Below are 26,759 nucleotides of genomic sequence, written 5' to 3' on the forward strand. Positions count from 1 at the left end.
GAGCACAAAGCCAGGAACAGCCTCTGAGCACCATCAAGTGACCCAAACCCCCTCTCACTCCCACCCCCTCAAATAAAAAATTATGCATCTAATAGAATGCCTGGAAGCTAAAAGAATCCCATCAATAACCAAAAGGGAGGAAGTAATTATCAAAGTCATCAGTATACAATAGCACTGTAGCATTGTCCTCCCTTTATTCATCAATTTGCTCGAGCGGGCACCAGTAACGTCTCCATGGCGAGACTTCTTGTTACTGTTTTTGGCATATTGAACACACCACAAATAGCACACAATAGGATTCATTATTACTGTCATCAACTTACTTTTGTGGCAGTTTGAAAATTTCAGTATTAGAAAACTTTAAAAGAATATGAGGATCTTGAAACTGTAGAGTTTTTCAACCCAATCCTTTAAAGACCACTTTTGTTCAACAGAAATGCATTTTACAAAAGATGCAAACTTTGATTGTTGCTGCTATCTTTGGAAAAGGAACATTTAAATAATACTTTGCATAACAAATTACATATGAGTCTATAAATGAAAATATAGTAGAATGATTCCAATTTAACAGTGAATGAAAGGGGGCAAAAGGCATTACAAGACAACTTAACAACAAGCATTTAAAGAAAACTAGATCAAGTGTCCAGAATTCAATTTCATCCATGGTCACCTAAATCACTAAGTAAATATGCTTCGATAAATATAAAAATGCAAACCTGAATGAAAGCAGACGTGCGTTTTGCAGGGTCCCACAGAAATTCAACTGCATTTAACTGGCTTGGGTTTGTCCTGGTGTCAATTATTCCCACAGACATTGGGATATCTATATTTTAAAAAGAGGTTGTATAGAAATTCATCCACTATGTTTATAGGCTTATACTATGTCTAATAAAGTCATAATATCTCCATGCTAAACTTTTCCCTCCAGTGTTCTCCATGGTTAATCCAAAATCCACCTAATGAGTATCCTAGTTTCTCCCATCCTGGTTTCTGTTTCACTATATTAATATGGTAAGTGGTATCTACTGAGAATGAAATAAATGGCTTCAAACTAATGGAAATCTTAGTCATGATTCTTTTAGAATCAAAAATCTGCTTTTGAAGTACAAGACACTGGGGGCGGGGAGAAATGCCAGGGATTGACCTACATCTAATGCATGCCAGACATGCCATATATCACAGAGCTACATCCCAACCCTATTAACAATTTTTAACAGCTAAACAGCACAAGGCAACTACTAACACTGAAACCCGTTCCATACATCCACGTGTGGTGCCACCATATTAGTCAATACAGGTAAATGGTCTCCTCCCCCTCATAGTCTGCACCCAACTATACCTAAATCAAGAAGTCTGTCTCCTGGGCGATTCCATTTCCAACCTTCAAGTTGCTGATGCTCTGTGTACTGTAGCCGTCTGTCATGGAACACAACTCTTATGATGCTCTAGGAAATAAGTGGGGGGAGAGGAAATTAGCTTTCTCAGATAAAATTAAAGCATTTTAATCGAGTTCATTTTTGTTCTTGGACCCATATCTGGCAGCAATGAAGGGGTTCACGGATATGTGTGCACATCACCCAGAAAGTGTGTATGAAGTACCTAAGAGAGTATATATATATATATGAGGTGTGAGGGATATTGTGGGTATGTCATGTGGTGCCATGATGAAACCAGTAAGGGTATGTGCAGGGTGAGAGTTATGTGGTGCCATGACTCTGTGTGTGTGTGTGTGTTGTGTGTGTGTGTGTGTGTGTGTGTGAGAGAGAGAGAGAGAGAGAGAGAGATAGAGAGAGAGAGATCAGGAAGGGGAACTTCAAAGGAGGTGATATATCACTTGAGTTACATCCTGCATTTCACTCCTTATGTGTTAACCTTTGAAAACAAATACTGTCATTAAAATTAAATATTTTACAAATGAATTAATTTGCTCTTAGATAATCTAGATACTCTTGGATTCTACTTACACAAAAATGAAAGTCACAAATAAAATCATTATATAGGCATTATTTTTTATTAAAAAATTTCGAAGTACAATTTAAAATTAAGGTTAAAATTAAAGTAAGTGGGGCTGGAGCGATATCACAGCAGGTAGGGCGTTTGCCTTGCACGCGGCCGACCCGGGTTCTAATCCCAGCATCCCATATGGTCCCCTGAGCGCCTCCAGGGGTAATTCCTGAGTGAAGAGCCAGGAGTAACCCCTGTGCATCGCCGGGTGTGACCCAAAAACCAAAAAAAATAATAAAATAAAGTTAAATTAAATTAAAGTAAGTGATTTACCAGTTACACATGCGGGGTGGGTGAACGGGGAGGTGGGGGGAAGGGGGAGGTATATCGTGATTCTTGGTGGTGGAATATGTGCACTGGTGAAGGGATGGGTGTTTGAGCATTGTATAACTGAGACTTTAACCTGAAAGCTTTGTAACTTTCCACATGGTGAATCAATAAAAGAATTTAAAAAAAAAATGTGGGATGGGCAGTACAATTATCCTCCACATTTCCAGATAGAATTATAGAAAATTTCAAACCTTCTAGTATGGATTGGACTTACTGGATACATGCTTATATTCCGTGTTTGATATTACCTCAGTGGTAAAGAGTCTGAGGAAGGAAACATCCAGTTTATTATGCAGGAGAGATGGGTAAACAATCTGAATATGAACCACTTTTGGTCTCATGCTATTTTTAGCAATATTATTGGGGCTGGAGTGATAATACAGTGGGTAGAACGTTTGCCTTGTAGGCAGTTGAAAAAAAATTAAAAAAAATAAAGTAAGTGATTGAAACTAAAGTTAGTGATCAAGAATTCTATTTCTGGGACTGGAGCATATAGGTTGTTTGCTTTGCATATGACCACACTGGGTTCATTATCTAGCACCCGCCAAGCGTCCCCCCAATCCTGCTAGGAGTGAACCTTGAGCACAGTCAGGAGTAAGACTTGAGCACCACCAGGTGTGGCCAAAAATCAAAACAAAACAAAGCAAAAGAATTATATTTCTATAGACTATCAGGGCAAAAAGAATTGCCAAGTAGTGAAAAAGGACTGCCACATGAGACAGAGAAACCTAGTCACAATGGTAAAACTGTTAATATAAAATAATATTGAATAATTCAAAAGATAGTCAAAGGAAAGAAGGTAATTTATATCTACCCCCTCAAAAAGGGAACCAATATACAAAAGTCGTTTTCAACTATTTAACCCACAAATAACATTATCTGAAATAAGCAAAATAACACACACATTTCATTCACTCTAGTTCCAACTCTAATCGACAAATTCTAACTTGTACCTGTACCCACAGGGTGAATGCATCAGCAGCCTGATGGTGCCTTCAGGCTTCCTGAAACCCCAAAATTGCCACTGTGCCTCTGCCCAGACCCCAACTACTCAGACCCAATTTTTTTTTTTTTGGTAAATGTTTTTATTTTTTCTTTTTTAATTAGTGGATCACCGTGAGGTACAATTACAGAGTTATAAACTTTCGTGCTTGGTTCCAGTCACACAATGATCGAGTACCCATCCCTCCACCACCAATAATCCCAGTATCCCTCCCACCATCCCCATCCTATTTCCCCTCCTGCCCTCCCTCGCCGCCCCCCCTCCCTGCCTCTGTGGCTTGCAAGTGTTCCTAACATATTTATAAGTAACTTTTTCAGACTGTGATGCAATGAAATGGCTGTATTCCCAGTAGCTGGCCTAAATTGGCATTCCCTTTTGTTCTTTTTCTCCTTTTAGGTGCTGTGATCTGCAATAGAGATATTGAGTGGCCATCATGTTTGTTCTACAGTCTACTTTCAGCACATATCTCCTATCCTGAGCAGGTCCTCAGAACACTCTTTACCTGGTGTTCCCTTCTCTAACTGAGCTGCCCTCTCCCCCAGCATGTAAGGCCAGCTTCCAAACCGTGGAGCTAACCTCCTGGTATTTATCTCTACTACTCTTGGGTGTTAATCTCTCATTCTGTTACATCCACAGATGAGTGCAATCTTTCTATGTCAGACCCAAATCTCCTGTGAAATTAAATTGCCAAAAGTTTGGTATGTAGGAGCCACACCCACAAATCACCTCTGGCTCAGCTATACAAGCTCATTTATTGGCCACGCTTGAGAGCCCCATAAATAAATCTCGAAAGAGCTCAAAAGCCACAGTTAATCCTGGGCCCATGCAAGGCTGAAAAGACCAGGGTAAATCCAAGAGGGGGCAGGTAAATCAGTGCCCACCAAAGCAAAGCCCCTGGCAGCCACTTGATTCCACAATCCAAAACTGCCACCATGCCCCCTCTGTCCACTGTCTGGGGACAGACCTCACCGAAATATGATCTGCTGAAAATTTGGGCATGCAAGTTTTGTGACTGAAATCTCCAGGCTTTCTCAGGGTCGGGATGGGCTACCTCCCCACTTCTCTATACCCCTGGAAGCTTTGACAGTCACCCCCACGAATCAACTCCAGCACCACAATGTAAGTTCTTCTGCTGTCATGCTGCAGAGACCCATAAATAATCTCTAAAGAGATCAAAAGCCGCAGTTAATCTTGGACCCACACAAGGCTGAACAGACTGGGATAAATCAGAGGTGGGGCGGATTAGCCCAGTGCCTGCCCAAGCAGAGTCCCTGGCAGCTACTTGCCTCCACAATACAAGATCACCACCATGGCCCCGATCAGACTCCACCATCTCGGGACAGACCTCACCAAGATATAATCTGCTGAAAATTTAGATATGTGGGTTTTGTGACTGAAATCTCCGGGCTTTCTCAGGGTCAGGATGGGCTACCTCCCCCCTTCCCCAAACCTCCCTGTACTTTTGGAAGCCTCAGCAGTCACGTTCACATACCAAGCTACTTCAGCCTTATCATCCCAATAAAAATACTGAGCACCCTGAACAAACACACTGACCTCTTAGTACCTGTACTGCAAACCATAATGCACAAAAGGAGACAGAGAAAGAAGAAAAATGCCTGCCATAGAGGCAGGCTGGTGGGAGGAAGGGAGGGGTGTTGTTTGAGGATGGTGGGAGGGAAACAGGGAACATTGGTGGTAGGAAATGTACAAAGGTGGAAGAATCGGTGTTGGATCGTTGTATGACTGAAAGCTAATGATGAACAGGTTCATAATATTCTATCTCATGAATACTTAATAAAAAAAATAAATAAATAAAAATAATGTGAGGAAAAAATAAAGCAAAGCTGAGAGGGCAAAGAGATGGCCCAACAGGATAAGCACAGACCCTGCATGCAGTAGGCCCAGGTCCAATCACTGGCGCTGCATGATTTCCCAAGCACTATTCAGAGTGACTCTACACACTGAGCTGGGAGCAAACTTACCTCTCCTCTTCAAAAAAAAAAACCCAAAACAAGCTGGAGTGATAGCACAACGGGCAGGGCATTTGCCTTGCACTCGGTCAACTCGGGTTCGATTCCCAGCATCCCATATGGTCCCCCAAGCACTGCCAGGAGTAATTCCTAAGTGCAGAGGCAGGAGTAACCCCTGTGCATCGCCGGGTATGACCCAAAAAGCAAAAACAAAATAAAATAAAACAAACAAACAAACAAAAAACCAAAAACCTGAACATAGTTGATGAAGGGAACCATTTAGCAGTATTAATATTTTAATCTGAGCAAAGTATAAAATTCTCCTATAGACTTTGGTAGTAGCAGGCAGCAGATTTGAATTGAGACTAAACCTACAGGATAAGACTAGATATATTCTGATACATCTACCAAATCAGACCTTTGATTTAGCAAGAGAAAGATGAAACTGATTAAGGTCTTTTGAACATTAGCCCTTTCAAAATTATTTTGCAAAAGCAGGACACACTGATCAGCAAAACATCCACTTTGCACAGATTGCTGGATGGTTTCTCAACTATTAATTATTCAGTAGCTCAAGATGAATAACTTGCATTTCTTAACTTGCATTAACCTTATATATTAATTATTTTCACTGAATGCAAATTCAATCAAACCTCAAGGAAAGTGAACTTAAAAAAGAACAATGCATGCAACAACTTCGTTGCTTAATCTTGCAGGCTAAACTAAGAGATATTTTAACTAATTGCCAAATTCCTCAAGTTGGTAGAACTGATCATGAGAACTCTTTTTATAAAGGTATTTGTAATTATGAGCATGATTTCAAGACATGATGACTCATGATTCTTCTCTCTCTTAACCTATGTATGTTTGCTAAGTTCTCCCTAAGGATCAAGTGAGGTAGTCCTGGTGGACCCCCTGAGCACTGTTTAGGAAGACTCCCCCAGCTGTCCATAAAAGTATTCTAAGTTTTGAATCCAGTTTTAAGGAACTCAATAATGGGTCCTATAATGGAGTCTATACCATTTTTAGAAGAAGCCACACATTAAAACCAATTTTCAACTTTTTTTTTCTTTTTTTCTTTTTGCTTTTTGGGTCACACCCAGCGATGCACAGGGGTTACTCCTGGCTCTACACTCAGGAATACTCCTGGCAGTGCTGGGGGACCATACGGGATGCTGGGAATCAAACCCGAGTAGGCCGCATGCAAGGCAAACGCCCTACCCGCTGTGCTATCACTCCAGCCCCCAATTTTCAACTTTTAGTGCTATTTAAAAAAAAAGTTTAAAAGGTCATCATCATCAAAAGTAAAGTTTAAAAATCAATTTTCACTCAGCAGTGAAGAAACCCGGCGGGCACCACAACATGGGAGAATTATCCAGGCTCCATACCGAGCCGATATCTCCGGGACCCCCAGATGGAGCAGGTACAGTCTCCCAGCATTCTCTAGATGAAATACCGGTGACCATGAGCTTCTACAAGCATGGCTCTGGTATGTGGCCACAGGAGTATGCCTCTGAAGCGCGCAACCTTTCCTGATATACAAAGTGAGCAATGGAAAAAAAATGATCTAGCATCTGCCCCTGCCCAAAACTAGAGAAAGAGCGGCGACACGTGGGGCCTTGCGGGATGAGGGGTAGAACCGATCCCTCTCCCTGCCCCAACGAGGCCCTGAGTTGCCTCCCATGAACGGCTCCTGGCTCCTGAACGGCCATAATCCCAGAGGCACACAGACTAATCTCGGAACCCAGCAGCTTCTGGCAGAAATGCATCTGGACTGACTACTAAATTACAGCACTGTGCCACCCCAGGTGGGGAAAGGTGTTTGTCCCTTCTGCCTTTTCTCCCCAGCGGCTCGATGGCTGCCACCTTTTCAGAGCCTACTGGACAGCCAGGTATGAGACAGCAGTGACGTGACACACGGGGCCCCACGGGATGGGGGGTGGAACCGGCCCCTCTCCCCGCCCCAACGAGGCCCTGAATTGCCACCCTCGAATGGCTCCTGAACAGCCACGATCCCAGAGGCACACAAAACAATCTCGAAACCCAGCAGCTTTTGGCAGAAATCCCTCCAGACTCATTACTAAAATATCAGAAATCCAAAATGCTCTTCATATCAGCAATAAAAAACAAATTATCTAATGATGCCTTTTCAGCAGTTCTGAATGTTGGGGAAAATTCCGAATAATAATGGTGGATCTTTTGTCAAAATACTGAATGTGATCAAAGCAGAGAGAGAGTAAGGTGGAAATCATCTGCCACATAGGCAGGGGGGATGGATGGCGGGTATACTGGGATTCTTTTTTTTTTTTTGCTTTTTGGGTCACACCCAGCGATGCTCAGGGGTTACTCCTGGTTCTGCACTCAGGAATTACTCCTGGCAGTGCTCAGGGGACCATATGGGATGCCGGGGATTGAACCCGGGTCAGCCGCGTGCAAGGCAAACGCCCTACCTGCTGTGCTATCGCTCCGGCCCCTATACTGGGATTCTTGGTGGAGAAGGATGTGCACTAGTGAGGGGATGGGTGTTTGATCATTGTATTACCTAGACTTAGACTGGAAGGCTTTGTAACTGTTCTCACGGTGATTCAATTAAAAAAAAAACAACTTAATTTTCAACTTTTTTACACTGTTTTGAAATGAAAGTTTAAAAAGTCATCAAAAGTAAATTTTACTGAGTTCAACTACATCTTCTCTTAAATTTATACATACAGATGAAAGATGAGGTTGAATTTTAACCAGGTGTGGCAAAATTAATCGATGTGTCCAAAAGTGAGCCAATAGCACCATGCATCGTGTCTAACAACAAACCATCTGGAACACGGGCTTGCCAGGAGAATCTTTAACATTTCTAAGCTTCTTAGACACTGGGAAATGAGGACTGTGAGTGTGTGCTTACTACAGGTTAGATGGCCAAAAGGAAGAACAGTAAGATCACCTAATTCCCCCTCTAGAGTGGCAGAAAGTAGATCAGTCAGTCAATTCTCTCCTGCTCAAGGATACCGGGAGACCCCAGAAGCAGACGGAGCAAACTGGACGCTCATGTTGAGACCTGATCCAGAGGGGACCAGACCCACTTCCCCAATAGGCTTCCTGTCCCAGGAGAGAGAGAGGTGCTAAAACTATCCATCCTACTCAGGATGTAAGGTGCTATGCAACTGACTTTCTCAGAGACAAAATTAGTCCACCTTAGAATCCACCCCCATGATCACCCATTAACACAGAATATCCACAGAGGGGAGGAACTTAAAAACGGAACTGCAGCTTCACACAACGGCTAGCTAGCATGCCTCTATGTCAAGATGAGATGATGAAGAGAACTTATGCCTGCCTACCTACCATACGGCAGCCATGTGAAGTTTCGTGTTTTCCCAATTAAACTTCTCCATAAACCTTGCCCTACAGTGCTATGGAGCTTTTAATAAAGCATGGCACAGGTGTAATTGAAAGGATCCACCTCTGCATGACACTAGAGGGGCAGGTGTGGTTCTGAAGCTCGCTCTAAAAGGACTGGGCTGACAGCCAGTGGCTATTCTTCTTATACTGGAATAACTGTTTTCTTCATATATTAGCACACAGAAGAAAGATTTCTAATTTTAGACTTTGAGAGATGATGTTAAAGGACTTTTTGTTTGTTTTTTGAGAACACCTGATTCTGCACTCAAAGATCACTCCTGGTGGGACTTGGGACCAAATGTGGTACCAGGCACTGAAGCAGGTTGTGCAAGGCAAGCACCCTACATCCTGTGCCCAAATTAAAGGACTTTCAAGTTTCATATTAACATTTACATTTTTAGTCAGGTTATCTTTAACTTTCAAGTTGTTGTTAGTTTTTTGGGGGGACGGGGGAGGGTACATCCAGTGGTGCTCAGGGATCACTTTCTGGCTTCCAGTATGCAAAACATGCACTCCAACCCATTGAGTTACCTCTCCAGCCCCAAAAACAGTTTTTGTTCTATTTTTTTCCCTCCCCAGAGCAGCAACAAATTTTTCTAGTGTACTGGTTTCCAAAGGATTTTCATGTTTACTTTGTAACTGCTATAATTCCCATTTTAGATTTGGGTAAATATAGATCAGAAATTAGAATTTTAAATATAACATTAGAGTGAAATTAAATAAATTTTTAATTAAAACTCTTGAATAAAAAAAAAAACTTTCAGCAAAACTGCAATTCTTTCCAACGATTGCAATATCTGCTAAGAATGTAAATGAGGGGTAGGGAAGTAGTTCAGCAGTAGGGCTTTTGCCTTGCATGTGTAAAACCCTAGGTTTAACCCTTTGCATTGCAAAAAAATAATAATAATAAAAATACGTAAAATAAGATAAACTTCAGGTCAGAAAGCAAAACCAGAAATTCATTCCAGCCTACAGCAATAGTGGAGGTGCTGAGAGCACCTGCCTTGCAGGTGTATGGTCACGTGCAAGGGCAAAGCCCGAGTGTTTAAGCATGAGCCTGGTAGCTCTGTCCCTAGAGTACAAGCAATTTTAGCCAGTCAGGTCTGGGTAAGTACCACCAAAAGGTACTTAGGTGTGGTATATTGTGAGATCCTCCAAAACATACCACACCTAAAAAGACAAAGAGCACATCTAAAAAGGACAAAATGTGTGACTTCTGGGCCAGTGAGATGGCACAGTGGGAAAGGTGTTTGCTTCATATTCTGCTAAGTTTGATCCCCAGCACCACATATGGTCCCCTGAGTCACACCAGGAGTGATCCCTGAGCACAAAGTCAGGAATCAGCCTAAGCACAGTAGTCAGGTGTGGTCAAAAACAAAACGATAAGCAAGCACATGTGTGAGCATCACAGTGACTGTAAGTTACGCACTTCAACGAAGTGTGTAAATCCTGGCAAGCCTGTGTGTGAGTACAACTAAAGAAGTGCCACCAACCCTGTGACCATGGCTAAGATGCAAGCCCCAAGGCTGATTTGTGTGTGACTCGTGGCAACAATAAAATCAACAACAATGGGAAGGGAGAATAGGAAGGAAATAAAAATAAGTTAACTGGGAGAAATTAAAATTGGGTGGAAGAAAGCATTTAAAAGGTTTGTCCTTACCTTTACCAACTTCCCAGTGATCTCCGGCATGTCTCCCATTTTTCGATTATCCAGCATCCGAATTTCATAAGACTGACCTGTTTTTAAAAGTTGTGTATCAAAAACAATCCATAGAAACATCACTGTTTAACACAAAAATTCAACCGTCTCTAGAACATACGTTGCCAATGTTAACTTGCTAGAGAAGCTCATTCAGATTTCTTTTTCCCTGTAATCATTCTACCTTTTTTTAAAACTAAAGGAAACAGCTTTGTCTATTTATTTCCTTTACTTTCTCACACTAAAATGTTATATTCACAAACTCATTATCTTTTGTTTGTGCCACACCCAGGAGTGCTCAGGGGTTACTACCAGTTGTGCACTCAGGGATCACTCCAGGTGGGGGTCAGAGAGCCATATGTGGTACCAGAGATCAAACCAGGAAGGACACATTCAAGACTAATCATTGTAGAATAGACTGATATAACAAGTGTACTTTTTTTTTCTTTTTGGGTCACACCCAGTGATGATCAGGGGTTACTCCTGGCTCTGCACTCAGGAATTACTATGGCACTGCTCAGGGAACCATATGGGATGCTGGGAATCGAATCTGGGTTGGGCAAACGCCCCACCAACTATGCTATTGTTCCAGCCCCACAAGTGGACTTTTCTGAGTAGCTGCCATTGCTGCAGTTTTTAGGATTTATCCCTGTCTCAGCATTTATCAATACTCCATTCCTTTTTATTGCCAAATATTATTCCACTGCAATAACATACCACAATTTGCCTAGCCCACCCATTACTTAGTGGACACTTGAGTTGTTTTCATTTGGGGATTATTTTAAATAAGGATCCTATAAATATTTGTATACAGGCTTATGAGTGAGTGTTAAATTTTAATCCTGAAGTCTCCCTGTGTCTGATGAACACAACTTACATTTTCTTATTACTCATTTAATGTCCCCTAAAAAAAAAAAAAGAAAACTACTAGGAGACATAACCAATCTATGTGATTCAAAATATAAGCTACTGCTAAACACTAATAAAGTACAATTAGGCCTGCCGCCAAGATGTGATCCCGGGGCCGCACATGTGTGCGGCCTCTCCGCAGCTACACGAGCGTGACTCCAGATGCCAGCTAAATTTTTTGGCATGGGCAGCTCCGCGCAGAATGTCTCCAGACTGAGAACTATGCCGTGGGCCCATGCCCGCCCAGGAGGGGAAAGGTATTTCTCTCTCTCGCCTCTTCCTTGCCGGGAGTGAAGGGCGTGGTGACCGCCATATTATGACGACTACAGATGGGGTTTACAAGCTTGCAATGATCCAATATCTGGAAGAAATCTCCCTGGACTTAGTTGCTAAAGTACAGAAATCCAAAACCGTGCAACCTCATATCTCTTCACAACAGGTCTGACTCTAGTGGAGTACTCCTAACAATAATAGTGAGGTTTGTGTTGAAATATTGAATGTAACCAAAGTAAATAGAAAGTAAGGTGAAATTTATTAGTTACAAGGCGGGGGGGGGGGGGGACAGGATGGGAGGTGTACTGTTTTTTGTTTTGGTGGTGGAATATGGGCACTGGTGAAGGGATGGTTGTTTCAGCATTGTATAACTGAGACTTAAGCCTGAAATCATTGTAATTTTCCACATGGTGATTCAATAAAATAAAATTCTTAAAAAAAAAAAAAGTACAATTTGGTGTACTGCATTTCATTATACGGTTGGGGGAGGGGCGGGGCGGTCCCGGAACTGATTCCAGGCCAGCATGATTGCTTGTATGTTCTGAGTATGTGTGTGTCTGACAGGTACTCTGGTTCCCACCCACATTCTATAGCCCAAAGAGGTACACTATAGGGTCACTGGTGTGTCTAAACAGTCCCTGTCTGTGTAAAGGTAAGAGTGTATGTACACCCTATGCTGAAGGGTGCTCTCGTTCCCATCTCGCACCCAAGCAGCCAGGAGAAGCTCATGCCATGTCTCTAAATAATAAGCAGGTATGACTTAATAAAACTGATCATACTTGACTTTTCTGTAGAAATCAAAATTTTGCTTAATACAATTATTTTATGATAAAAGTGAACAACAATTTCACCAAAAATCAGGTTACAGAATTCTACCGCGATAAGAACCCTTACTCCAAACCTACAAAAAATGATTTCTAGCTGTTAATAAAATGCTAGTGTAGTATTTAGAAAACCAGCAGGAACTAAAGAGCACTCTTACTACCAGGTAAATTTGAGGATCTTTATAATTAACTACCAGTTTCTGTCCACACTCCCATGGGGGTTCACAGTGAAAATACACAAAGAGCTCAAGATTACAGAGTCAGACAACAATAAAGATCAAAATGCCACCTAATCATTACAAAGCTGGAAATGATTTGCTGCCCTGGAGGCCCCCCCAAGCACCATTAGAGTGGGCTCAGGTAAACCCTTACAGAATAGGGCCTAAGCAGGTCCTCTTAGGGAACTGTGGCCCAACTGGCTGAGAATAGCCAGGAAAGGCCCTGACTTCCTGAACAGGCTTGAGAGACCCAGCCCCCACCCCCGTACCCTGCAAAAAAAAAAAAAAAAAAAAAAAAAAACTTGCTTCAGAACAATAATACAGCAGGTAGGGCGTTTGCCTTGCACATGGTTGACCTTCGTTTGATCCCAGGCATCCCATATGGTCCCCAGAGCATAGGCCCTGAGTACTACTGGGTGTGGCCCAAAATCAAAAACTAACAAAGAAAAAAAAGTAAATTAAATACAAGGATGTAAAAAAATGATAAGACATTTAATGTTCAGAAATAGTGACTGGCATAAAGTCTTTTCTGAAAAGCAATTCTGTTAAGAGTTGAATTTTATGTCCTTTGACTTAACTTTTTTTGTTGCTAAAAACAAGGGGGCAGAGTTGTATTAGAGGGTAAGGCATTTTTTCCCTTGCACGCGAGCAACGTGGGTTCAATCCTTGACACCCTGAATGGTCCCCTAGTCTGAGTACAGAGCCAGGAGTAAGACCTGAGCACTGCTCGGTGTGCCTCAAACCCTAACCCCAAATAAAATTTAACAATAATAAAAAAAAAAAGGTTTTGTTTGCTGCTTGTTTACTTTGGCCAAATTCTGAAAAGATTTTTCTTTTTCTTTTAAGAGAAGGAAAAGGAAGGCGAAATAGAGGGCATGAAAGCTCCCAGATTATGGAGTCTCAGTGAGGAGATTCTCTAAGTTAAGAATTTTTGATAAATCAGAAGTGGAAAAAAAAGTGCAAGAGGAAGAATATTGACAACTCACACTATACACAAATGGTTAATCAATCTAATGCAAAATCCTACAAGCTTATCAACTGCTATCAATGCTAAATAATAACAAATAGCCAACAAGCTACAAAGGGAAAAAAAAGAGAGAAAACTCCATGAGCATGTCAAAACAAGGAAAGGCTTTAATTTCTCAAAAATAAGACATTCAGGGGGCCAGAGGGATAGCACAGCGGGTAGGGCATTTGCCTTGCACTCGGCCAACCCGGGTTCGATCCCCGGCATCCCATATGGTCCCCCAAGTACCGCCAGGAGTAATTCCTGAGTGCAAAGCCAGGAGTAACCCCTGAGCATCGCTGGGTGTGACCCAAAAAGCAAAAAAAAAAAAAAAGACATTCAGGGTGTGGTACCACCAGCAGTCTGATGGTACCTTCAGGCTTCCTGACACCCCAAAATTGTCTCTGGGCCTCTGATCAGACCCCAACAACTCAGAACCAAGTTTCCAAGAAAATAAATGACTGAAAGTTAGGTAAGTGGGAGTCATGCCCATAAACCACCTCTGGCTCAGGTATACAGTTCATTATCAGTTTTGCTTCAGAGACCAACAAATAAATATCAAAAGAGATCAAAAGCCATAGTTAATCTCAGACCCACACAAGGCTGAACAGACCTGGGTAAATTGGGGAGGGTGGGGGGTGCAGGTCAGCCTGGTATCCGCCCAAGCAGAGCCCCTGGCAGTCCAGTGTTTCCACAACCCAAAATCACCACTATGCCCCTGGATGGACTCCACTGTCTCAGGACACACCTCACCTCACTGAAATACAATCTGCTGAAAATTTGGGTGTGCAAGTTTTGTGACTGAAATCACCAGGCTTTCTCAGGGTCAGGATAGCCTACCTCCCCCACTTCCCTATACCCCTGGAAGCATTGGCAGTCACCCCCACAAACCAACTCTAGTGCCACCATGTAAACTCTTCTATTGGCCTTGCTGCAGAGACCTTTAAATAAATCTTGGAAGAGACCAAAAGCTGCAGTTAATCTTAGATCCACACAAGACTGAACAGACTGGGGTAAAATGAAGGGGAGAGGGTCAGCCTGGTACCTACTCAAGCAGAGCCCCTGGCAGCCGCTTGCTTTCACAATCCAAAAGTTCTGCCATGCCCCCAACCAGACTCCACCATCTCAGGATGAACCTCACCGAGATATAATCTGCTGAAAATTTGGGTGTGGGTTTTGTGACTGAAATCTCCAAGCTTCCTCAGGGTCAGGTGGGGCTACCTCCGCCCACCTCCCTGTACTTCCTTGAAGCCTCAGCAGTCACATCCACATCCCAAAGCTGCTACGCAATTAAAAAGCTTCTCCAGCCTTGCCTTCCCAATAAAAACATTGAATGCCCTGAGCAAACATGATGACCTCTTAGTACCTGTACTGGAAACCATAATACACAAAAGGAAAAGGAAAGAGAGAGAACGAAAAAAGTGCCTGCCATAGAGGCAGCTGGGGGTGGGAAGTGGGGTGCTGGGGGTGAGGGGGAAATGGTGGTGAGAAATGTACAATGGTGGAGGGATAGGTGTTGGATCATTGTATGACATGAACAGCTTTGTAATGGACTATCTCACAGATATTAGATAAAAAGTAAGGTGGAGTTCATGCTTGCTTCACTCAGCTTAATCAGTGGCTGAATAAACAGCAATATTCCTGCATTAAAAAAAAAAAGATTTCAACCACCCTCTGAGAACTGCCAATCAAATTGTAAACTTACTTTTCATCTATCTGCTCAGCATAAATCCATTTGAATGGTCAAGGCTAAAGGGAAACAGCTACTCACTGGAGATAGAATGGAGGTAGGGCTCAAATACTTTCTCTTAAAGTAGATACAAAGTACAAGAGGAAGAAGAGGATTACTTGCAGATTTCTCCAGAATTTCAACCAATGAATTTCCTGGTATGGAATTTCCTGGATAAGGGACCGGGGTAAGAGGAGTGAGGAAGGTGAAGGGGGACCAATAATTCAAATGAACACATGAAGCCCGACAAACCTACTGGCTATCTAAATTGATGATCAAGTGGACTAACAATTAGACTTAGGAGGAAAAGATACTGAAAGTTAGAGGCAACTTTTCCAGTTTCCTGAAATATGGGTGTAGTTATTACATGAAGCTAAAGGCATAATCCTTTAAGGAGTAAGTGTTACGAAAGAAAAAAGTGCCAAGGCCCCCTTTATTCCCCTCTCTGGGGTAAAGAGGAATACAAACAACCACCAGGGGTTGCAGTGCACTGGATCCTGGAGACCCTTCTGCCTCTGCTGCCAGGTGGGCGGGGGTTGAGGGGGTGGGGTGGGGGACCTGCCACCAGGATTACCTTGAGATCCTAGAGACTCAACACCCCCAGGATTTAGGAAAAGTACCACAGGAAGAAATCTCAATGTTCCTAGAAGGAACCTAAGAAGGAAACTATGCTCAATAAAGCTCAGTTGGTTTCCACAAACACACCTCTCCTACCACTCCAACCTATATACAGAATACCACATATTGGTGGTATTCTGTATATAGATGATGGCATATAGAATATTGGAATATGTATTGGAGTACTGGAGTAAAAGGGGGTGCCTAGATCACCCTTGACCCCAATGTCAGAAGAAGGACAGAGAAGGAAAGAACTCAAGAGAGGAAGAAGAGAATGGGAAGTAATGGGTCAACAGACAAGAGGGTTTCAGTTATACTGGTGATATGGGTGACTGGTATAGCCATATATCCAAACACAGACTCAACAACACTGAAAACATGAGATCTAAGCTACAATCACTGAAATTTTGTAATGTGCCTGCCAAGCTGACAGAGGGTGGGATGGGACTGGAGAGGGAATTTTGGAATACAGATGGTGGGACTGGTGTTGAGATAGTACATGTCTGAAACCCAACTATCAATAACTTTGTAAATCACAGTTCTTTATTAAAAAAAAATTTTTTTTAAGTTGAAGTGTTGGACATATTAAGAGGGACCAGGATTTCTCAGTGCTCATTTCAAGATCCAGCTTTGACAGGGCCTTGCAGAGAAAAGCCAGGTGGTGTGTCACAGGTATATCATAGTGTTAACAGCTCTGATACACGCAACTACAGCCAACACTCATTCTGCACTACTCTGCAGATGACCTATCTGGTTCACAATTTGTCTTGGCTTATTTATGCATTTTGTTATCTTTGTGTATTTGGTTTTTGGGCCCCCAAAACCAATGTCCTGGAGGTGCTCAGGGTTGACTCCTGGCTGTGTTCAGAAATCACTTCTGCAGGGCTCGAGGTACGATATGCAGTGCCAGGGACTGAACCTAGGTCAGTTACATGCAAGAACAGTGGTTTACCTGACAGCACCGTATGTCCATTTCCAACTGCTGTCACAAAAATTTTAAATTTAGTATGGAACCAAACTGTACAAATTAAATATTAGTTTTTAAAGTTCAGAAATCTGAAAATTCTCAACTGGGCTCTAGAATCAAGCTGTTAGAAAGAGGCCCTAGAGAACAATCTATTTCCTCGCCTACTTTCAACTTCTTAGTGCAGACTATATCCTGTGGTTTGTGGCTCCTTTCTGTCTTCAAAGTCAGCTGATGTAGCAATCATCATATTTCCCTTATAATGCTTAAGGTGATAATTCGAGTGGTAAAGAACAGGCCAAGCATGTACAAAACCCTGAGTTCACGCCTCAGCACTGCATGCTCTTCCCTCCAGCAGCTCTCAAGAATCACAGCCAGAGCAAGCCAACCTCTGCAAGAACAGACCCAGGACACTGAGCCCCTCTGGATCCTGATTCTCCTGCCTACTCTTGGAGACCTTGTGATTCACTGAGACCTGAATAATTCAGGACCAACTCTCCGCCTCAACATCCTTAGTTGAACTGCATCTGCAAAATGTCATTCTGCTATGCTGGGTAAAATAGTCACAGGTTCTGGGGATAAAAACATGGACATCTTTGGAGAACTGTGATTCTGCTTACCAGTTACTAAGTATTTCAAATAAGCTATTTCAAAACTGAATGGGACAGGGCTAATTTTTCTAACAACCACCCCCCCCACACACATCCACACACACCCACATAGACCAATTGTAATATTATAACACAGTATCTAGTCCAAGGCTACATTCTAACCATTTGCAAAAATTACTCACTTAGCTGTTTGTTCTACGCTCCTGGTATTCCAGTATAATCAGAAATGATGAAAGCTGCTTAGTTATAAATAATAGTAAAGCAACCAAGGTTCATATACCATTCTTTATGTACTGATTATAAATGTACTACACATTACAATTGTAAAATGTATTACCTAAATTTAACTCTCATATTATTTAGGTGGAGGTTATCAAATGCAGGGAACTTAGGAAGACAACCGAGTAATACCAACAGAATCCACAGCCTTGCTCAGAGAGGGCTGATAACCACTGCTGCCCTCTACTTTCATACCTGTTCTGCTTAGAACAGACACATTTACATCACAGGTCACCAAACTTAAACAGTAAATGTCATTATTTTTATTTTTACAGTAACAGGATAGAACTGAGGGTCTCCCACATACAGGGCAAGTCTCCTACCACCGAGTCACATTCCCAACCCTAGCTGAAACAGGCAAAGAAACAGCAACCGAAAAAACCAACCAAAACAAACGAGAGGCTAGAAGACAGCACAGGGAATAGACACAGACTCTGCATGCACTTGATCCTGATTCCATCTGCAGGCATGGCCCTGGTGGTCCCCACCCCCACAGAGTCCCTTTATTGCAATATTGTAGCCTTAGGCCTGCAAATAACCACCAGCAAGAATCACCCGAGATTGGTGCTTGGACAGCACCCCAGACCCCACAAAAGTAACTTTTTGAGAAATTGCATGCAGCCTAGGCAGTGTATTCCACTGTCCATGATATATAAAAGCTCCTACCAGGCATTAGAGATGGAAGTTCTCTTAAACTTCTTCCCTTAGTGACAAGATTATTGCATTAATCACAACTAATGCATGCAATAAACTGACCACACGAACAGTAAGTTTAATGAAGTAAAAATCAATGAAACAGTAGGTGTACATTATTTTACTACACAAGTACTAACATAAAAGATGGTTAGAGGGAACAGAGAGGCAGTAGAGGGGTAAGGCACTTGCCGTGCACACAGTCAATCTGAACAGCATTCAATCTCCAGCACCACCTACAGTCCCCTGAGTACCACAGAAGTGTGGCCCAAATGTCACTTCCCTGCCAACCCCACCTGACTCCCCAAAACATGACTAGAGTCTCTTTGGGTGTTTAAATATGGTTCTAATTCAATGGTTACCTGAAATGAGTAGCATTAAAAAAACTAATGAGTAACAGAGACAGGGTGAAAAAATACTTTTTACAATATTCCCTTTTCCATATTTGTTGTGTTCTGAATAATACACACACATAAACACACATAATTATTGTTTTGGTTAAAAAAACTTTGGACTGGAGAAAGTGTCCAAGAGGTAATGTATGTAGCCAATTTCAGTTTGATTGCCCAGCACCACATACAGTTCCCATGAGCAATGCCACGGGTCACTCGTGAGCCAGAAAGTCTCTGAACACTGACAGGTGCAGAGAATTTCCACCCTCACATACACACTCAAAAGGAGTAAGAAACTGGTGGCTAACAAATACATCACGGAGGGAAAGGAGGGAAACTGGGAGATAGTTATTGCGGGTAGGGCACTTGCCTTGCAAACAGTCAAGTCGGGTTCAATCCCCAGAACCCCATATATTCCCTTGAATCCTGCCAGGGTGATCCCTGAACACAGATCTCGGAGTAAGTCTTGAGCACAACTAAGTGTGACCCAAAACCCAAATCAAAACAAACCAAAACAAAGAATTGTATCATAAAATGAAGATTATTTACTGTCATTTTCAGTAATTTTTTTTGGGGGGGGCATACCCAGCGATGTTCAGGGATTATTCCAGGCTCTTTATTCAGGAATCACTCCTGGTGGTGCTTAGGGAACCATATGGGATGTCAGGGATCAAACCCAGATCAGCCTCATACAAGGATAGTGTCCTACCCGTTGTACTGTATCTCCAGCTCCTCAATAATATTCAGTTATCACTACCATTATTTCCAAGAAAAAGCAAACACTTTACTTTATCATTTCTTAGAACAAGTATCTCAAAGGTGTTAATAAGGAATCAAGATATGTGCTAATGAATGGCAACTTTAAGTGTCCTACCTAATCCCTTCTTACAAAGTTTCCATGTTATTTTTTTGATATGCAAAGCCACATTTCCATTATAAGTTATTATCCTTGGTGGTGCTCTGTTCATCTGCATATAAAAAATTGGTTCATAAATATTAAAACTGAATGATCTGACTCCAATACCTAGGAGAAAACAGTACGTTACATCTATACTTAATAGACCATAAAACACTGATCTGGTGGCCATACTAAAATGGTGACACTGGGGCTGGAGAGATAGCACAGCGGGTAGGGCGTTTGCCTTGCACGTGGCCAACCCGGGTTTGATTCCCAGTATCCCATATGGTCCCCTGAGCACCGCCAGGGGTAATTCCTGAGTGCAGAGCCAGGAGTAACCCCTGTGCATGCCGGGTGTGACCCAAAAAGCAATAAATAAATAAATACTTAAAATGGTTACACAAAGCTACTCTTTGCAAAGAACTTTTCATAGTCACACCACTCCACTAAAAGAACTATTCAAAAGATGGGTTTGGAGCATAGAACAGGATGTAAGGCTAACACCAGTTCAAATCCCTGGTACCACATATGGTCCTCTGATCACTGCCAGGGACCACCGCAGTGCACAGACCCAGGATGTGCTTGTCCCTCCTCAATGTCCCCCACCTACCCCCAAAATGACAACTCAAATATGTTTTTATTAAATATATCTACTATAGAGTTCACTTTTCTTTTTTAATACAGGGAAAGAGATAAATTAACAATTCCACAACCAAGAAAAGACTCATTATAATACTGCAGTGACGTCAAGCAAATGGAAGCAAAGATAAATAAATGGGACTATAATAAGTAGTAGTAGTGGGCTTCTTCAGGAGCCAGAGCAATAGTTATACGGTGGGTAGGACATTTGCCTTGCACACATCCAACCCGTGTTCAATCCGCAGCATCCAATATGGTCTCCTGAGCACAACCAGGAGCGATGCCTGAGTGCAGAGCAGGAGTAACAGCTGAGCATTACCAGGTGTGATCCAAAAAGCCAAATAATAATAATAAATTAAGAAGCTTCTGCAGCTCAAAGGAAATAAGGACCAGAACATAAAGACATTTCACAAACTGGGATACGTTGCCCACCACTCATCCAACAAATGACTGATATTCAAGATACATAAAGCATTAGTAAAGTTTTACCAAAAAAAAAAATCTACTCCATCAAAAAATGGGGAGAGAAATAAACAGAAACTGTCTCAAAGAAGAAATACAGGGCCGGAGCAATAGCACAGCGGGAGGGCGTTTGCCTTGCATGCGGCCGACCCGGGTTCGATCCCCGGCATCCCATATAGTCCCCCAAGCACTGCCAAGGGTAATTCCTGAGTGCAAAGCCAGGAGGAACCCCTGAGCATCGCTGGGTGTGACCCAAAAAGAAAAAAAAAAAGAAATACAAATGGCCAAAGACACATGAAAAGTGCTCTGCATCACTAATCATTATGGAAATGCCATCAACAAGAAATTATCTTACACCAGAGAGGCTGGCAGACATTAAAAAGAGCAACAGGGGCTGGACTGATAGTACAGCAGACAGGGCAACTGCCTCACACATATCTGATGCCAGTTCCAGCCCGAGCATCCTGTATGGTCCTGCAAGTCTGCAGGGGCTGATCTCTGAGCGCAGAACCAGGAATCAATCCTGAGTACTGCTGGATGTGACCCAAAACCAAAACAAACAATACAGAACAACTAATGTTGGCACAGATGTTGGGGAAAGGGACTCTCATTCACTGCCAGTGGGAAATGTCAACTGGTCTAGCCCATTTGGACAATATGGACATTCCTCAAAACCTAGGAATTGCAGGAGGGGCTGGAGAGATAGCACTGTGGTAGGGCACTTGCCCAGCACATGGACAACCCCAGCATACCATTTGGTCCCCTGAGCACCCCCAGGAGTAATTACTGAGTGCAGAGCCAGGAGTAACCCCTGAGCATTGCTGGGTTATAGCCCAAAAGCAAAACAAAACATGTGACCCAGCAATTCCACTCCGAAGAATAAACCCCAAGGCTCCAAAGCACAATGAAAAAAAAAAAAAAAGATACCTGCACTCATATGTCTACTCCATTTACAAGAGCCAAGATAACAACTCATATGGCGAAGAACAGGTAATTGGATAAAGAAACTATGATGTTATACAAAATGGACTACTACTTGGACAGAGAAAAGATGGAGTCATACAATTTGCTGCTACTTAGATGGATCTAGAGAGTATCATGCTGAGTGAAGCGAAGTGTGTCAGAATAAGAGGAACAGACACAGAGTGATCTCTCTCACATGTAGTACAGAAGGAAAAATAACAGAATAACAAATGCCCAAAGGTTACAGAAAAGAAGAGCAGAAGAAATAACCTTCAGTAGACAGGTCACCACTGTGGCAGGGGAGGGATAGGTCAGGGAAGGGATCACTGACAATGACAGAAGGCAGTGATCACTACAGACAAAGACTGGGTGCCGAAAAGTGGTAGAGTGACCTGCATGACATCCTCCCAGTAACAGTATTATAAAACACAGTGCCTAAAAGGAAAAAAGAAAATAGTGCCTGGTATAGAGGCAGGCAGGGGAACGAGTGGGAGAGAAACTGGGGCACTGGAGCAGAAGAAGTGGGCATGGGTGAAGGGATGGGTTTTCGAACATTAACACTGTACATTAACAATGTATCCTGGATGGATACACTGTATGGCTGAAACTCAATCATGAATCACTTTGTAACTTTGTAATCATGGTGATTCAATTAAAAAAAAAAAACTGCAGTGCACAGAATCCAGTCCAAGAATGCCTCCCGCAACCCCTCCACACGCACACTACCCTCTCTACCATGCTTAAAAACTGATTACTGTCAAGCTGGAGCCAAGTCTGATTCAGGGGGCTGAGAGTGCAAAAATTATGGGACATGGGGAGCAATTTTCAAAGAATATCATCTGTAACAATCCACTGGACTAGGCACACTACTGTATATTTTTCAATATATCCCATATGCTTTGCCAGTGTTTTGTTTTTTTTTGGGGGGGGGGAAGGCGGGGGTTGGTCTACACTCAATAGCATCCAGGGATCACTGCTTAGAGTGCTCAGGCACTAGATCCAATGCTGGGGATCAGGGGCCCAGAGCGATAGCACAGCGGGTAGGTGTTTGCCTTGCACGCTGCCGACCCTGGTTCGATCCCCGGCATCCCATATGGTCCCCCAAGCACTGCAAGGAGCAATTCCTGAGTGCAAAACCAGGAGTAACCCCTGAGCATCGCTGGGTGTGACCCAAAAAGCAAAAAAAAAAAAAAGAAAGCCCAATGCTGGGGATCAAACGTGTGTCAGCTATGTGAAAAGCAAGCATCTTGGGCCAGAATGATAGTACAGCAGATAGGGCATCCCAGCATCCTGTATGGTCCACCAGCACCACCAGGAGTAATTCCTGGGTGCAAAGCCAGGAGTAACCCCTGTGCATCGCCGTATGTGACCCAAAAAGCCAAAAAAAAAAAAAGTAAGTTTTGCCTGGGGCCAAAAAGTATAGTGGATAGGATGCTTGTTTGGCACATAGCTGATCCTGGTTCAACCCCTGGCATTCCATATTGTCCCCTGCTAGGAGTGATCCCTGAGCACAGAGCCAGAAGGAAGCCCTAGCATTAGTGGGTGTGACCCAAAAACTTGAGCACAGAGCCATGGATGAGCCCTAAGCACCAGAAGGAGAGAGAGGGAGAGAGAGAGAGAGAGAGAGAGAGAGAGAGAGAGAGAGAGAGAGAGAGAGAGAGAGAGAGAGAGAGAGAGAGAGAGAGAGAAGAGGGAGGGGGGAGAGAGACAGAGAGGGGAGAGAGGAGAGGGGGGAGAGAGAGAGAAAGAAAGAGAGAGAGAGAGAGAAGAGGGAGGGGGAGAGAGACAGAGAGGGGAGAGAGGAGAGGGGGGAGAGAGAGAGAAAGAGAGAGGGAGAGAGAGGAAGAGACAGAGAAAGGGTGAAAGAGGGAGGGAGAGAAGGGGAGAGAGAGGGAGAAAAGGAGAGGGAGAGACAGAGAGAGAGGACGAGGGAGGGGGAGAGGGAGGAAGAGAGAGGGAGGGAGAGAGAGAGGGAGAGAGAGAGAGGTTTTCCCACACTTTAGGAAACAAACTAAAAATCTATTGCTCTTTTCCAAAGTTCCAGAATGAAAGTTCCTATTTAATGAAAGAAAAATAATCAGGGGATTGAATGATAGTACCAGGGTTAACGCACTTGCCTTTCAAGTGTCTACTCCCAGTTCAATCCCAAGCACTGCATAGTATTCTAAGCACTGCTAGGAGTGACCCCTGAACACTGCTGGGTGTGGCCTCAAAAATGCAGAAGAAAAAGAATAAATGTATAGTTGCAGTTTTGTTGAAATGAAATATACACATAAAGCAATGCCCACAAAAATCTAACTCCAATACCCTGGTGGGATACTGCTACAATTAATTTTCAGTTTTATCCTTCCGGCTGGAGCGATAGCACAGCAGATAGGGCATCTGCCTTGCACGTGGCTGACCCAGGTTCAATTCTTCCATCCCTCTCGGAGATCCTGGCAAGCTCCCCGAGGCGTATTTGATGACAAAAACAGTAACAACAAGTTTCACAATGGAGACGTTACTGGTGCCCACTCGAGCAAACTGATGAACAACGGGACGACAGTGCTACAGTGCACATATCCCCCATTTTCCTATGTCTGGAAGCTACCTTTACAACACTTAAAAAAAATCAATGTATTTTTGGAATTTTGAAACTAATTCATGCATAACAAAGTACTTAGTTTTTGCTATTTCACACTGCCCATCAGCTTTAAAAAAAAATATTTCTATACTTTCCAAAGATGTGAGTGTATGCATACACATATATACATACACTTACACACAGAGATTGTTTTTGGAGGGGGCTGGGCCACATCCCGTGGTGCTAAGGGGTTCTTTGTGGCTCTCACTCGGGAGTGCCCCAGGTATTGCTTGCGAGACCATAAGTAGTGACAGAAATTTGAGCTGGGGGCCAGTGGGATGCAAGACAAGTACCTAAGCCCTATTGTATCTCTCCAATCCCCAAAGGCCTATTTATTGCTACATGTCCCTCTTCTATCCTGCCCACTCTCACATTCCTATTACCACTCATACTACTCACACAGAAAGATCAGGTTGACAGGACTCTCCATGGTTTACTTCTGCCCCAGATTCCATCCGGGTGCACTTTATTGCCTGCTTTAAACACAAAACTGCCTTGGGCTTGAGATTGGATTCCTTACTAGTTGGACTTCTGTTCCACTGTCAGGTTCCAAGTTAACACCACTACTCCAGAAAATAACTGACTTCCTTCTCTATATCCTGGGGTTTGAAATGCCCTATAATCTTGTTCCACAGACCCTCTTTATACAAGCTGGCTCAGTAAAACAGCGACAAGTTTTTAACTAAAGCTGTAAACTTTAAGAGCCCAGTTTTTCATCATGACCAATAATGACAGATAGCAGTCGCACTGACCTTGGTTCAAGTACGTGAGCGTCTCATCGTGCAGCTTCACTGCTGGAGAGGTCGCAGCACACATCACATACTGAAAGGGGGGGTGTTTGGTTTCACCATCCAATGGAAGGCTGGAGTCTTCCTGCTTGAAAATGGGCAATGCCAAGACATCACTGAAAGGCAAAAAGATAAAAAAAAAAAAAAAAAAAAAATTTTTGACCTAACTGTAGTTTTAAAATACCTAAAAGCATATAAAAACATTTTGGGACAGTTTCTTTTGAAGATCTACAATGATAAGGAGAATAAAAGAATTATTAATGCTAACCTCTCTAGTTCTAATGAGGGGAGGGATGCAACGATGATAAGAAAGGTAAAGTATTTAATAGTATGGCCAGAGCGGAAAGTACAGAGGGTAGGATGTTTGCCTTGTACATGGCCAAGCTGGGTTCGATCCCTGGCAATCCATATGGTCCCCCAAGCACCACTGTAGTAACGTCTCCATTGTGAGACTTGTTGTTACTGTTTTTGGCATATTGAATACACCACGGGGAGCTTGTCAGGCTCTGCCATGTGGGCAGAATGCTCTCAGTAGCTTGCCAGGCTCTCCAAGAGGGGCGGAGGAATCGAACCTGGGTCAACTGCGTGCAAAGCAAATGCCCTACCTGCTGTGCTATTACTCCAGCCCAAGCACATTAGAAATAATTCCTGAGCATAGAGCCAAGAGTAAATCCTGAGCACCACTGGGTGTGGCCCCAAAACAAAGCAAAAAAACGAAAGTAATAGCAAAGTTCATGCTTTGGTAAATAAATCTGGCTAATAATGTATATTACTTAAAAAATAGTTACTCCATAAAATTTTTTAGGAATGTTATACTAATTGTTATTTTAGAAAGAGCAAGCTAAGAGTTTACAGTTACCTATTTAAAAGTCAGAACTATGAGTACTGCTAAAAGTATGTCAGACTGGCAATAAGGAAAGTCACTGAAACAGAAGTGACTGAAACAGAATTTAAGGGGATGCAGTGATAGTACGAGGGGTGGGGGGTAGGGTATTTGTTTGCCTTGCACAGCCGGTTCTGATCCCCTGTATGATTCCCCCTAAGCAGAGGGATAATCCCTGAGGACCGCTAGGTATGCCCCCACCCCCCAAAAAAATTAACTAAATAAATTAAACAGAACTAAGTAAAAAGTTCCCTACTAGGTCTGGCAAATGCAGAGAGATAAAGGCCTTGTTAGTCTAAAACAATGGATTCTTCTGAGAAATAAACAGTGGCAGCAGAAACAGCTGTGATTCCCACCCCTACACACACACACACCACACACAAGAAATAACTGGGGGAGCACATTTTATACTTGCTATGGTTAAACACACATGGATATTTGTTTTTTTTTTTTTTTTAAAAAGGAAAAGCTGAGATACAATTTAAATACCACAAAATTCACCTTTTGTAACACAGAAGTATATAGGCAGCATTGTGCAATGATCACCACTGGCTAATTCCAAACATTTCATCATCTCTAAAAAGAAAT

At 42.8% G+C, this 26,759-nt stretch overlaps 1 protein-coding gene across 2 annotated transcripts in view; it reads right to left on the reverse strand.

Annotated features, from left to right (window-relative positions):
• UBP1 (upstream binding protein 1) overlaps window positions 1-26,759 on the reverse strand; it is a 68,802-nt gene that overhangs the window by 23,333 nt on the left and 18,710 nt on the right. For both annotated transcript variants that reach the window (XM_055134099.1, XM_004603857.2), the window contains 4 exons: window positions 25,253-25,404; window positions 10,361-10,437; window positions 1,340-1,445; window positions 717-823 (listed from right to left, as the gene is read on the reverse strand). In XM_055134099.1, the coding sequence (XP_054990074.1) occupies window positions 717-823; window positions 1,340-1,445; window positions 10,361-10,437; window positions 25,253-25,404 (442 nt within the window). The remainder of the gene's footprint in view (window positions 1-716; window positions 824-1,339; window positions 1,446-10,360; window positions 10,438-25,252; window positions 25,405-26,759) is intronic.

This window comes from Sorex araneus, chromosome 4 (assembly GCF_027595985.1).
Source record: "Sorex araneus isolate mSorAra2 chromosome 4, mSorAra2.pri, whole genome shotgun sequence".
In the NCBI taxonomy this organism is placed as follows: Eukaryota; Metazoa; Chordata; class Mammalia; order Eulipotyphla; family Soricidae; genus Sorex; species Sorex araneus.